The 14,993-nt window shown below is 36.7% G+C and overlaps 1 protein-coding gene across 9 annotated transcripts in view; it reads left to right on the top strand.

Moving 5' to 3' along the window:
• dac (dachshund family transcription factor) overlaps nucleotides 1-14,993 on the top strand; it is a 184,353-nt gene that overhangs the window by 23,282 nt on the left and 146,078 nt on the right. For 4 of the 9 annotated variants that reach the window (XM_074093478.1, XM_074093477.1, XM_074093482.1 and 1 more), the window contains exon 2: nucleotides 7,994-8,020. The exons of the other annotated variants lie outside the window; for them this stretch is intronic. In XM_074093478.1, coding sequence (XP_073949579.1) covers nucleotides 7,994-8,020 — 27 coding nt within the window. The remainder of the gene's footprint in view (nucleotides 1-7,993; nucleotides 8,021-14,993) is intronic. 9 annotated transcript variants of the gene reach the window in all.

Genomic DNA, 14,993 nt, shown 5'->3' with positions numbered 1-14,993 from the left:
GCAAATTGTCACAACTTTTAAAAAAAGCTCGCACTTCACCATCGGTACTATAATTTCCCTGAGTGAACTATACGAGTATAAACATTATTTCAAGAGTCAATTTTGTTGATGTATTGAATTGAGATGCGAGATTTTTTTAAGTATTGACGAAATGCTAATAAAAAAAATTAGTATATTTTCTAAACTATTTGAAATCTTACTACAAGAACAAATTCGTGCTACTGAAATATTACAATAAATAGTAGTGTAATAGTAAAAATATTTCTACTACTATATTTGAATTTTAAATATAACGCAGATTTTTATTATTTTCGAGTGGCATTTTATTTATTTATTACTAGCGTTTACCCGCGGCTTCGCACGCGTAAATCATTGGGTACAGCAGTTGAATTGAAATTCCGGATTTTATTAAATTCTCGTGGGAATTCCCTAAAATTACATCGTGATTTTCATTGACGTAAAATTAAAACACCCATGCCAATTACGAGATTTTATCCCTATCCCATGGGAAAATCGGGATAAAAAGTAGCCTATGTGTTATTCCACATGCCCAGCTATCTACATACTAAATTTCATGACTCTAAGCCCAGCGGTTGTTAGTTCGAGTTTTTATCCCTTTCCCGTGGGAACATCGAGATAAAAAGTAGCCTATGTGTTATTCCAGATGTCCGCTAACTACGTACCAAGTTTCATGACTCTAAGCCCAGCGGTTATAAGTTAGAGATTTTATCCCTATCCCGTGAGAACATCGGGATAAAAGTAGATTATGTGTTATTCCAGATGTACAGCTATCTACATACCAAATTTCATGACTCTAAGCCCAGCGGTTATTAGTTCAAGATTTTATCCCTATCCCGTGGGAACATCAGGATAAAAAGTAGCCTATGTGTTATTCTAGACATCCAGCTAGCTACATACCAAATTTCATGACTCTAATCCCAGCGGTTGTTATTTAGAGATTTTATCCCTATCCCGTGGGAATATAGGGATAAAAAGTATCCTATGGTTTAATCCAGGTTATAAACTAACTTTTTGCCAAATTTCATTCAAATTCGTCCAGTCGTTTCAGCGTGAAGAAGTAACAAATAATAATAATAATAATATCAAGGGACAATTCACACCAATTGACCTAGTCCCAAAGTAAGCTTAGCAAAGCTATGGGTACTAAGCAACGGATATATATATTAGATACATACTTAAATACATATTAAACACCCAAGACCCGAGAACAAACATTCGTATTTTTCATACAAATATCTGCCCCGACACGAAATATACTCACTCACTCACAAACTTTCACATTTATAATATTAGTTAGGATTTATTTATTTATTTCTTGAAAAAATCCTGAGGACTTACAGCATTGGTCAAGGCGTCCAACAGAGTAACAATACCTTAACAATAAAATTAAACAGTAGGTACAATAAGCTAAGTATGATACACACAAGATTAATTGAAAAATAAAACAAATTAAATACAGGTATTGATGCATACCCTTAAAAATCATCCATTCAACAATGTCTCTGGTGCATAATTTTTTGAACACGTACATGCTTACCGGCAAAATAAATATTCGTGGCCATAGTGTCGTTTAGTTAAACACGGTCGCCTTTTGAGATTCATTCAAATTGAACAAGTTGCGTCGCTCTGCGTTCATTTATATGGAACATTAAAATACTCATTAATGCAAATTTTGCACCGGGCACTTTGCTAATAAATAATAATTAATAACAAAGTAAAACGATCTAATTTATTTCTTTTAATAAACTTATTTAAAGTAAACAAAGCGAATGTCTCGATTAATCATTTGGGTAAAAAAGTTACCCTTTTAATTAGCGTTGGGAGAACATTTTAATCTCGGCTCGGGATTACAGACACTGAACAAGGACTTAAACGATTCAGAAATAATAATTCTTCGGAGTATTACACAAGAAGCGTGAAGGATGGTGTCCTTCGCAGGCCTAGAAAGGGGAAAGATTAGGGCGGGCCGAGTTAATACTGCAAGATATTAAAGGCTATACTATGGTAGCAAAATATCGAAAGCACGGGTTTTGTTTAAAATTACTTCATTCTGACCTAGAATGTCTTGGGTAAACATCACAATAACATGATATCCACAATCAACATCGGCCCGTCAATTTTTGTATTATATAATGACACTAGCTTTGCCCGCGGCTTCGCCCGCGTGGAATCTGGTTATCGCGCGCTGCTCCCTCGGGAACTGTGCATTTTCCGGTATAAAAAATAGCCTATGTGACTGTCTGGCCCATAAACTAACTCTATGCCAAAAACATCAATTTCGACGTGAAAGACGGACAAACATACAAACACACACACTGTCGCATTTATAATAGTAGTATGGATTTTATAATACTTATTATAGTGACCACTTAGATGAAAGTTCCGGCTTAAATATATAATATTACGCATGAGTATCGTTTATTACAGATATTTTTTTAGAAAAAGAAAAAGCTTCCAGTCACTACATAAATATATCAATTCTTGTTGTTACTTATTTCGAAAAAGTATTTTTCAATAAAAAGACAGGTCAAGATTGCTTGCCTTATTTCTATTACTAACAGAAACGCAGTACCTAAAGGTAATAACAATTTCGTTAATACCTACAATTTTACAGCGTATGTATAATTAATCGATGACAGCCCAGTTACTGGTAATGTCGGCGACTTTTATTCAAAGACTTTTTTCTCTGAAATTGGTCTCTTTCCATGTTCACTGACATTATTAAATTACACGGCAATTTGTGGCGTCCGTCTGTATGGTACATGTGCCAAGGGCTCAACTATATTAACATAGTAAATAGTGGTAATAATAATGGTATACTGACATGATGGTAGCGGCTGTATATTTTTTGTTGAATGATTTTGCCTTTGACGATCAGTCGGTTATATTTAGTTCAAATTTTTACTAGTTAGAAAGGAAATACATCACACTAAAACAATAAAATCAGATTCTTCCTCAAAATAATGTACTGAATTCGTTATTTATTAGTGATTGTTTCAAAGCAACTAAATAATAAAAAGTACCTACAAATACAAACTACAAAGATTTTGTTTGATTTTAATAACAATTCCTTAATTCAACGTTAAATAAGATTTAAAAAAAAAAACCAAATTGAGAAGTAATTAGATACGTAGCTAATTATTATAATATCTTATTGTAGCTTTCTCATCTCTTTAACTGGAAAACGTGTTTTAAACGAAAGGTAACGCACTAATTGCGCTGTTTCTCGCTGTATTGCGGATGAAGGGAAATGAATGCCCTTCGGAAGATAACAGTGCTATTATTTTTCCTTAAAAAATTTGGTTTCAAAAGTTTGTTAGGGCAGGTGCGCTTAAAGAGTTGATGCTGCTGTTGCTTTTGTTTTCCATTTACTCACATTATTTAATGCAATTCATTCATTCATTTTTAATTCAATTAAATAATGTAAGTTTTCGGATGCAATATTTAATGAAGAGATGGAACTATTATCCGGTGGCGTCGAGTGAATGGAATGTGAAAGAAGAGTGCGTTAGGTAAGTAAGTATGCTTTCGAGAGCAACCCCTAGGAGTTCTCGTTCACAAACACTTGTCATCATTGACGTCATGTAAAAAGTGTAGGTAACTGGGAATCGAGTTGTTATGACGCCGCGCTGCTGTTACCTGCCATAGAAAGTAGAGATGAGGCTATACTCTCCTGCATTGTTTTTGTTTGGAGAAAACGAAGCTTTACAGATTTTGAGCATTGCCATTAATTGATAAAATCGTTTATTAGGATGGTTAGATTAGCCTAAGTGCGACAAGTTTTGTTTATCAGTTCGTTATTTCCTGATTGTGTGGTGTGCCGTGTGTTTCACTAAGAGTCACTGTCCTTATGCTCGCCACTTCGGTCACTCTTCAGTTGAGCCTGGAACTTTCAAATGTCAATTTGTAAGCCACATCTAAACCTACAGATACTTATTAAAATTTACTTCTAATTTTAATTTTAGCAAATCATCTTAGAATATCTAATAAAGAGGTTGAGTATCTGTGGAGGAGGGACAGCTACTCGTATTTACATTATTAATTTGATTTCCAAGTGGGGGTGGATGCTTCCAAATAATTATTTCTACGTTTTAATTGAGAGCTATGAAATTCCTGGCTCTCGAACTCACGAATCGAGATTTATGATTCCATTGTAATTATAATCAATTCCGCTACTGTACTCGGAAATAAACATTATTCGCCTAATTCAATCGTAAATAAACTAGATAAATATACTACTTAATAACATCTTTGTATAGACAGCTTTTAAGGACTTCGTTGTGTTTAATTATATGTGTACCTACTGTATTAAACATAAGGATAAGTCGAGCCCACTAAATACTACATTATTAGTACTATAAAATAATTCAAGTTAATAAGCACATAAGTGTGTCATCCGAGTTAAAAAAAAACCTTTGGTAACTGCTGTTTTTTTTCACTAAACTTCTTTCTTTCTAGACCTGAGACTTTAAAACAATTCGATATGGTTACAATATGTTGATGATTTGTATTTCAAAATATTTGTAGATGAGATGTGTCAATCAACTTAAGTGTTGTTATTCTGTCCCGTGACCCAGGAGACATCAGTGATAATCAAAATACCACAAACGGAACTTATCACGCTAAAACACACGAGTAATATTTACCTCGACGTTTCGACCACATTACAGTGGCCGTGGTCACGAGTAGACTGAAGTGTGGGATGTCCAGTCTACCTAGCAGCGCGAGTCCTTCGAACTTCCCACACTTAATCACAAAAAGTACCGGCACTCGTATCTCGAACTACCCGCACTTGGTCATTTTTATTTGTCGCCCCATCACACCGACACACAACACTAACAACGTCCGATCGTCCCTCCGAACATTCATCCCAGGATCCCGACGCCGACGCTTATTTATAACAGGATTACTACGCGCAGTTTGAGATACGAGTGCCGGTACTTTTTGTGACCAAGTGCGGGAAGTTCGAAGGACTCGCGCTGCTAAGCAGACTTGACACCCCACACTTCAGTTTACTTGTGACCACGGTCACTGTAATGTGGTCGAAACGTCGAGGTAAATATTACTTATTTGTTTTAGCGTGTTAAGTCCCGTTTGTGGTATTTTGACTATGAGAGTAAAAATTACGAAAGTTTAAAACGTGAAATTAGTGATACACTTGCTTAAATGTATACTACTAGCATGCTTATGAGGTGAGCCATGAAGGAATTGCCTTAAAACTGTCACAATTCGTAACTTTAGTGGATTTGTACTCCATAAAATCATACTTTTAAAAAGTGACCCAGGAGACGTCACCATCGCAACCAGCTACACTAAAAAGTTGATTGACCCAGATGCTCTTTTTATAGTAGGTGTAGGTATAGATATAGTCAGATCCATAGGATATACATATTTTACTATATTTGATGCGTAGCTTTGTTTGACATGTCGTTGTAAATAGGCTGTTAGACCCCCACATCCCGGCGTCGAATCAATTGAATGTTTAGCCTAGAACGTATCAATCTAATTCTGCCTGTCATATGTAATTTATTGGCTTAGTTTGTAACATATTTGAGATTGATAAGTAGCGTTACTTCTGTTGGTAGGAAGTGCTAGTGAAGTTGAATTTTAAAGGTCTTAACTCTCTTCTACCTACAGCTTATGTGCTTATGTGATAGTCGTATAGTGCAAGCACCCACAAAAATTTATGTTTATGCTATGGGTTAGAATTGCGGATGATAAAAAGCTAAAAACAAAATGGATGAATAAAAAGGTATAAACTTGTTTCCAGCTATCCCTTTCTCAATAGTCAGTAGTCGTAAAAAAAAGCGATTGAACATGCACAGGTTAACTACATCTTGATGAATCACATAAAACAATAAAGCCTTGGCTACAAATGGATATCAAAGTACCTCCGGACGCCACCTCAAAAGAAATGCCCGAAACGTCTGTGGTCAATTTATTTACTAGTGATTCGTTACGGCTTGGGCGGATACTTGCTTCGATGATAAATTGTACACCACAACGCTCATTTCTTCGACAATAACAACAAACACACTAATTCCATCACTGACATGGTTGTCATAAGATTCATTATTGTTTACAACTGTCAAACAAATCTTGAAGTTGTTAGATACAGGCTGCGAGAAGAAGACATGAAATTTGAACTTTAAATTAATCGTCCAAGACTACAGTCTGGAATGACAGCGAATTGTAATCTTACTGTGGGATCCGAATGACACTCCGGACTGACAAATGATTACCAGTCACAGTTCAACAGTTAATTTGTATGTTAATAATTTGAATTTTATTTGGTTTAAAGAATTTGCTGTAGGCTTTTACAAATTTAGCTTAACATTGAGCAAGCTTAGCGTTGATTAAGTATTTATGAATTATATAACAATAACAAAATTAAACATTAAATTGGAAGTGGGGAAATATACGCTAAATTGCACTCATTTAGTGGGTCGCGACGATCAATCATGGCGGTCGAGTCATCAGACGGTTCAAATGTCAAACGTACCTAGGGTGGCAATAAAAAAGAAAAAATACCGAGTTGCCATTATTAAAAAAGTGACTGTGACTATTTCCATTGTCGATTGCCGATTCGGGATTATTAACTGACTTGCATTTTTTTTGTGTTCTAATATTGATAGATAGGTTTTTCGAGTAGTGACTCTCGATTTTACATGTGTGGGTTCTACGCGGTAAGTGCCGGCGATTACAATATCGACGAGAAAAATATTTGTGTCAAAATAGCACAAAACGATAGTCATCAGCGTTCTGTTCACACGCGAAGTGAAATGTATTGTCTGCACCGTTCCGTCGGACTACTTTATTTATTGCTCGTTCTTTTTATTGTTTGCCACTTTTGTTCCGTTTAGTAATTTTTCTTTTCAGCAGTTTTGACGACTTCATTATTAGCCGGCGTTGTCTAACTCACGTCATTTTCTAAAATATTTCAGCAACACGTTCTCGTAATAACCATAAAACTTGGCCCTAACCAATACAGAAATATGTTAGTGGATTGCGTTCAATTTGACGGAATGGATTTCCTTTAATTTTACGATTTCGTTTGCGTGATCTCGTCCGGTAATAATTTAATAAATTCGTCCATTGGGAGGGAGTAACCTTTTGCTGGCTACAGCTATATATTAATGGTACTATAGTAATCAGTTTTTATTGATTAATTCCTTGCCGTATTCAAATGTGTTGTTACTTAGTAATAGTAATAGATTGCAGTAGGTATAGGTATCGTTCCAGTGTAGAAGTTTTTTGTACTTTACCAAGAACAACGTAACTTCGCGCTAGATATGACGACAGACAACGCATAAACTTTATTTTAATCTACTATGATATCATAGGGAAATAAAACCCAGCTTCCGGTTATCTTACCATGTTTTTGAATACACTATGGATACTCGTAGTTGACGTATGAGCCGAGCGTGGCCGAGCGTGCCCGAGAGCGGCCGATCGCGCCGGCGCCGCGCAGCGAGATCGCGTGCAAGCGCACAATATTCCCGGAGTCAAGCCGCTCGACGCTACCCCATATTTTAACAACTGTCCTAATGCATCTTGCAATGTTGTTTTTAACTGTTTTTGCCCTATTATTGTTTGTTCTTTTTTGGCATGTTTACTTTTAATTTTTGTATGTTTCGTTTTTTGTTGCATTATGTCCCCTCATAAAGGGAATAGGTACTTATTTTTTTCTTTGATTGATCGCGACTATGAACATGTCAATTGTGTGTGTCAGTTGCTGTTTGAATAGATACCTATAGAGTGAAAGCTGAGATGAACTAATTCGAACTGGACATACTTATTTTTTTTCGGTGCATGCTTACCATTTTTTCACAACAGAGGCGAATCTTCCACTAATAGTCAGATTGCATGTAAATTTATCTGTGTTTATACCGCCCGTGCAGTGAGTAGTCAGTCAAAATTTTTTGAAATTTAAATTTTCAACGAATTGGATCGATTTTTTTCTTCATTTCAGGTGCCTGTCAATGAAAGCGCCAGACAGGTATGTCGCTATCTCGCTCGCGGCGCGCGTTCGGTTTCGTTCGGCCGGATTCGGTTTCGTTCGAAAACGTTCGGGCGGACTCGGCCGCTCGCCGGTCGCTCTCAGGCTAAGGGGTAGCCTGGAAGACCTCGACACACCCGCAACGCAGGATATTAAACTCAGTATTTTTTTCAAAGAAATGCTTATCAATGTTTCATTTCGTGTTTATTAATTTATTTTTGCGAAATTTCATGCATTAGAACCTATTTTCCAGGTAGGACCCATTATTTGTGCCATAGAATTTGGTCTTGAACAATCATCGCCCAATCTGATTAGTTGGTGCTCGATTGGAATATTTCCTCATTGTGTTTTCTTATTGGTGTGATTATTTTACTCAATATTATTGTGGGTTAATTGATTGTTGTCGGTGTTTTGGGTCCAGGTTACAACCCTAGCTTTAATACGATCAATCCTGACCATATCACAGATAAATTTACAAAACCTATTCCGTAGTTAGTATTGCATTAATTACCTATCCGTGTTTAGTTTCTTCAGCATGACTATTTATTTCATTTTAACCAAAATAGTTTAATTTCATTTGTGGACGTTTTATTTTGGCTTCTTCTTAGGTGAAAAATTAGTTTAATGAGTGCACCTAAATTGTCGTTACCCAATTTTAAGACCTATCGGCACAGTTTCAGAAAATTCCATTCACTGAATTGTCACGTCGGAACCAAGCACCTGGGTAAGTGGCACCAAATTATTTTAGAAGATCAAATCCCTCTCAGAATAGAATGCGCGTTGCACTACGCATGGGTAATAACGAGGCCCAAAACTGTTCGGATGACAAATGCGTGATCATCATCAAATCGTAAAGGATTTAACGCCTCTGTTGGCACGCTTCTTTTGTTGGCGCCATAAAGCCGACCATTACCGTATTTGATAAAACGTTGGCCGTACAAAAAGGTATGAGGAGCTACCGTGGACTCCCCACTGCGAGGACTCATTGAGCCCGATGCCATGCTGTGGTTCATATAAAAAGGGAATGCAAAGCATAGCGGTCTGATTCTCGCGTTTTTGTTACAGTCTTGTTAACTTTTTTGTAAAATTTTGCATCACTGATCTTAAATCAGTTTCACGACGTCATCAAATGATATTTCGATTTTGTTATTGCATTCTATTACCAGTTTATTTGTATTAGTTTGTTTGTATATTTATAATCCGAGAGTCCCAAGGTATTAATCTACCTAATGGAATTCAAAGCTTTATGTCATTTCGAATTCTTTTCTCTTATAATACCCGAACGGTAGCTCTTCGAGTATTAAGATAAAGATAGAAATACGTTAAGATTAGGTAAATCAACTGACGTATTAATTTTGTTCTTTTTAATACTGTTGTGGGATTCTATGGGAGTCATTGGTATTAACATGCGCGGGTCTATTTAAATGTAGGAAATTAGTTGAAACAAAATCTAAACTTTATCTGATCAATATATCGCTTAATAAACTTCCCAAAAACAAAGCACAAATAGCACCCATTACGTAGAAAACTTATGACGTTTAAACGCGGTGTGGGTGCAAAACAAACGGCAATCGAAACAAAGGATCCGTTTACATTCTAACGCCTTTTAAACTAACAAAGGCCGGATTCAAATAAACACTAAATCGTTAACCCTTTGACCGTCCGTGGGCAATTTTCAGTTCGGAAAACGGAATGGAAATGATTTTCTAAAGGGTCGTGCCGACACCCCACCTGTGCTTTTGACGTAGCGCCTATTTTCAAACCTCTTAGTTTTACTCATGCTTTTGGGGAATATTATATACAATTACGTCAACCGTTATCGGTAACAATACTTACAGTAGGTGATAACGACTAAAAAAAACGTACGTACCCATAGAAAATTTACTAATATCTTCCTTACCTCATGCCTTTTAATGGATCCTTATAAAAATATCGGATAAAGCATTGTATAGTTTTACTAATAATTTTATAACTTTCCCGCAACAAAAAGTACTTTTTGACTTCTCATGCTCGTAAAGTTCGTATTTATGCTGAATCTGGTCGACATAAAATGACTTTTTGTGCTCTAGTGCGTAAAGTAAAATCTTCGTCTACGACCAAGGTAATCAGGTGTCAACAGCCACAAAAAAAAGTTTCTAAGTACATATTTTTTAATAATTTTTAATTTATATAAAACAAAAAACCAATCATATCAATTAAAATAAATAACCAATAACCAAAAAAACCAATCATATCAATTAAAAAAAATAAAAGGTACATAGAAAGTGAAAATTGCTTCCTCTGCTATTTCATTTCCTCACAATCTAAGTGAAAAGCAGTGTAAAACATCTAGCATTAAACGCATTTTCCCCTCGACGCGTCTATCCATGCAACCTCGCCTCGCTCGGGTAAAATGGCACGTTTTATGCTCTTGTACAATCTACTATATGTTAATATAGCTTCCTATTTGTGGAAGCATTTTTAAATCGTTCCAGTACTTTCAATCGTTAGGTATTTAACAGTCTAAAGTTTCGATTAGAGCATGAAAAGAAACGGTGATTTTTAATAAAAATTCGAGGAGTTCTCAAGGGATAAGAAACTGTTCCAAAATTTGAACAGCGATAGAGAATTTTCGATCGACATAATATCGTGTGGTAGCGAGATGGCGACGTGTTTGTTGTGAAATCACTGAGGTGTCCGCCTGTGCACCTTTTGTGCGAACTGTGCCCCGACGAGCCAATCTGACATACCATACCTATTTTGAATAAGCAACCCTTATGGGTGATATTTGTTACTGTTAATAGTCCCGATATTAACTACTTAATGTATACTATGCTATGATGGTGTATGATATAAATAATATTTATTGTAGTACCTGATCGACTGCGCGAATAATATTCGGTGTCTGTTTAGATCACCAAAAATTGTTTTTTTATATTTTTATTTTACCATTTTGTCGACTTAGTTAACAAATATAGGTACATACTCTACTCATGCAAAATAACAGCTTTCTAACACTAACAGTCTCAAAGCTAAGCCGCGGGCGGACGGACGGACCGACATGCCGGAACTAAAAGACTTCTATAAGGTTTCCTTGTAGGGCTATGGAACCCTAAAAAGGTAGCTTGGACAGATACTGACAAAATGTAAGTTGATTAATAAATCACAAAATGTATACCTTTAAAATACTTATTAACGTTAAATTGAGTGACGGACTGACAGAAAACACGGCCTATAACCACTGGAGCTAGAGACTTGAAATTTGGCAGACGAAGGGATTTTTCGAAATTCTCACAGGATAGAAAAGAGAGTAAGCCAACATTTTTCTCTCCCGGGAGCGAAGCCGCGAAATAAAGTTAGTAATGTATTATAATACTAATATAATAACGTAGTAGTAATATAATATAAATAGATAAAGTACCCATATGCAATAAAACTAGTGAATAATACTAAAGACCATTTATAGTGAGTGACTGACAGCCGATGCAGGCACATGAATTGTAGGTCTTTGATAATGTGTCTTCTAATTATTTTTTTATAAATAAATCTCAGTAGCGTGTTAAACTGGTCCCCGATGCCCCCATGAAGGTGCTAACGTGCGCACCATGTGAGAATCCTTGTGTTTAATGAGCCCTCTCGCCAATTACGTCATGAATGGCCGGTGCGTTGCTCTGGTCACTAACCGCACTCACCCACTTGCGCGCGGAGGCGTGATGAGAAACGCTATGAACTTTCCCTCTCATCACCATACCCTAACTGCTCGTGTTTCACACCCCTACCCCACTCCCTCCTTCCACACATCTTGAAGTACGACCAGGAACGCACCTGTAATCTGCTAAGCTGCAGGGAATATAATGACAGCGACAATTTAAGAATATTTTTTAGTATCTACCTACGTAGTTTAAAATTCTCAGTCAATATAATAACTGGACTCTAATGTTTGCGCTTAATTCAAAGTGCTCAAGACAAATGAATCTATAAAATTAATTAGACAAGTAATCGAAAACTCGAAAGAATTTCTTCATCTCTGCTGGAGGGGGCCGGAAACAAATGAGGGGCGGACATTGAATAATTCGATTTCCTTATTTGTACCAATCAATATCTTATGAGAGCATCGATATCGTCTGGCGAACGAGATGTTTGATGTCGGATATTAAAATAATATTTGCACAAAATATGAAACGCGATATTCGTCTCGCCTCTATTTATCTTATTCGAAGGATTAAAGGCAGATTTTCTTTACTAAAGAGCAGTTGATAAAGTTTTCTGAAGTAGTACTGCATCTAATTTTGCCACCAGTTATATAATTGACAAGCAAACTCAGGTGCAAGAGCACGATAACTAAATTTCAACTGATCTCCTCTAAACAGTTAAAGGGTGGCGTCCCTTGGAGCGTGCGGTGTGGCGGGCGGTGGTCGCAGACGGCATATTAGTAGGTATAATTGCATTTGCTACCGAGCGCACTGCCGTTTCCTTCAGAGAGTATCTACCGCTGAATCTATGAAGACAATCGAGTTACCAACATAAACCACCCTCTGGAATAAGTTGCCACTGATGAGAATATTTCGCTTCTTGATTGAATTCCTGACATCTTCGGGACCGATCCGAGCCGAGTCACAGGAACAAGACTGCAATTAAGGCGAGGACTTGTCTGCAAACACAGGAAAAATAAGATTAATCGTAATCTTTTGGTTTCACATTAAACGAAAGAAGCGCAACGCAGTATCTGATTAATTAAGAAAGAAACTCTGATGAAATAAGCTCATATTAAATTTTGTTCGTAATGCTGTCGGGTACTTATTTAATTCCGGATATAAAATTTCTGTGATTGAGCCCCAGCGGGTGGAGCCGAGGGGCGTGAATTCCAACAAAATTAGCACCAGGGGTCGAAATAAAAAAGCGAAAGAAAAATTTAATGAACAGGAAAATGCTCCTTTTTGCAGCTATTCCATCTATTTATCTACATCGGGATGCCCATTACCTTGCTAAGAGAAAAGTTTACATTTTTAATTTAATGATTCCACTTTGTGGAAGTTGGGCGGGTTTCAGCGAGATCTTAATTTGGGGATTTCTGAGGCGTCTCGTTTTGTAAATATTATTCCTTTAATAAGACCTCACGTCGAGGGGTGCCTTCTGAACTCCGTGATTATGACTCTCTCGCGAGCTTCATTTTGGACCTCGTCAATTTGATTGGCGCTAATGAAATTTTTCCTACTCTCTTTGCCATTTTCTTGTTCTTGACAGTATAATTTGCAAGAGACCCAGCATTTCTTGTTGTCACTTGCACGTTCTAAACCATTACCAGAGGCAATTTGCTGACATTTAAGGTGATATTTTTTCCTGTTCGTTCGTATGTTTCACTTTCGCTAATGCAATTTGTTACTTATCTCATTTCTGGGTGGGCAAAGTGCGTGTCCCATCTGTACCCAAATTTCTAAATCGCCAAGTCTCAGCTGCGGCGGTGTAGGCGATGACGTTTCGCTCTTAGCGGTTGTTTTAAAATTGAATATTTGATGCGCACTCCCTCATGACGAATCCGCGGCGGGCGGAAAGTGCCCAATTCCGCGGTGCGTAATTTTTGAAATGTCTTTGTTAACGACTGGGCCATTACCCTCAATTCCCCGTGTATCACTTTACAATGCTCATAATATAATTTTCAAGGATCATTTCGTCCGCAGTTAAATATATGAAAGTTGTTTGTGAGTATTATGCTCAGTAATTCAACGGGTTTGGGCAATGGGTTTGGTATTTTTTTAATATAGCCCATTTTGTGTCTCACTGCTAGGCAAAGGCATCCCTCTTCACTTCACAAAAAAACAAACACACGATAATCTTTTGGTTGCGTAAAATGGCTTACTCGAGTAACATCAATATCTATGGATTTCGATTGAGCCGATTACTAATAACCCGCAATAATCTATACCGTTATCGCGCGCGACTGCATGGCACTCACAGGTTCCCATTACAAACACAAATGGTAACAGATTAGTTTCTTTCTAATTACGCAGATAAGCAACACCAATAACGGTTGGTTTATCGCATTCATTTGTTCGAATCTAATAGGAATTTTGCATGTTGATATGTGCTCTCTTTATTAGTCGATATTATGTTTGCTTTCTGATACTGACAGTTGTGTTTCGTTAATATTAACAACTTAATGATAAATGTATTGTGAAAACCAAATGTGGAGTATAGAGAGAAATTAAAACAAATAAGCGAATATGTGCGTAGATTAGGACATGTATTATGGCAACTGTAATATACTTCAGCTTTTATGTGTGTTTGGGTGATTAAAAATGCTTATTTGCAACTATTTCGTTTTTCGTTCTGTGAAAATAAGTAAGAACCTCGAGATTTTTTACCCGACTGCCCAAAGGAGCTTTATTTTTAAAGAACTCGGAAGGCTGTTATTGGCGTAAACACAATGTTATCAATTCACACGTCCGGAAAATTACGAATTTAAGTCCAGTACAAACATAAAATGATGTCATTTTTACTATCTGTTAATGAAAAACTCATGATTAGTGGATGAACCACGGGACTGATTTGATTATGGTCTATTTGTGAAACCTAGATACTAAAATGACAGTCTGAAATGTCAAATGTAAAAATAATGTGGCCAGCATAAAACGAACAGTGCTGCTCTATGATTTCGGTTTCCGATACAATTGTAAATAGTCGGTGAAACGTATATTTTATGATAACAAAAATAACATTAAAGCATTCAATATTCTATTTTGAAAATATAAATGCACTTTTACGATAAAGTGATAAAATTTAAGCACAGGTAAAAATACAGTGTTCATCACTTAGTGCCAACGTAAAAAAATCATAACACAGAGGGGCTACTACAAAACTGGAAAAACGAAGTTCGTATCGCACCGTCCTTTCACTCGTGTATTAAATGAGATAAGCGTCAGCGGGATGGCAACATACGAAGGTCGAGTTTTGCATTTCGTAGATAGGGCCAGCAGGGCTACTACGAAACTCGAAG

The sequence above is a fragment of the Choristoneura fumiferana genome, chromosome 10 (assembly GCF_025370935.1).
Source record: "Choristoneura fumiferana chromosome 10, NRCan_CFum_1, whole genome shotgun sequence".
NCBI classification, from domain to species: Eukaryota; Metazoa; Arthropoda; class Insecta; order Lepidoptera; family Tortricidae; genus Choristoneura; species Choristoneura fumiferana.
Note: the sequence above shows the minus strand (reverse complement) of the source record. Positions and strands in the feature narration are given on the sequence as shown.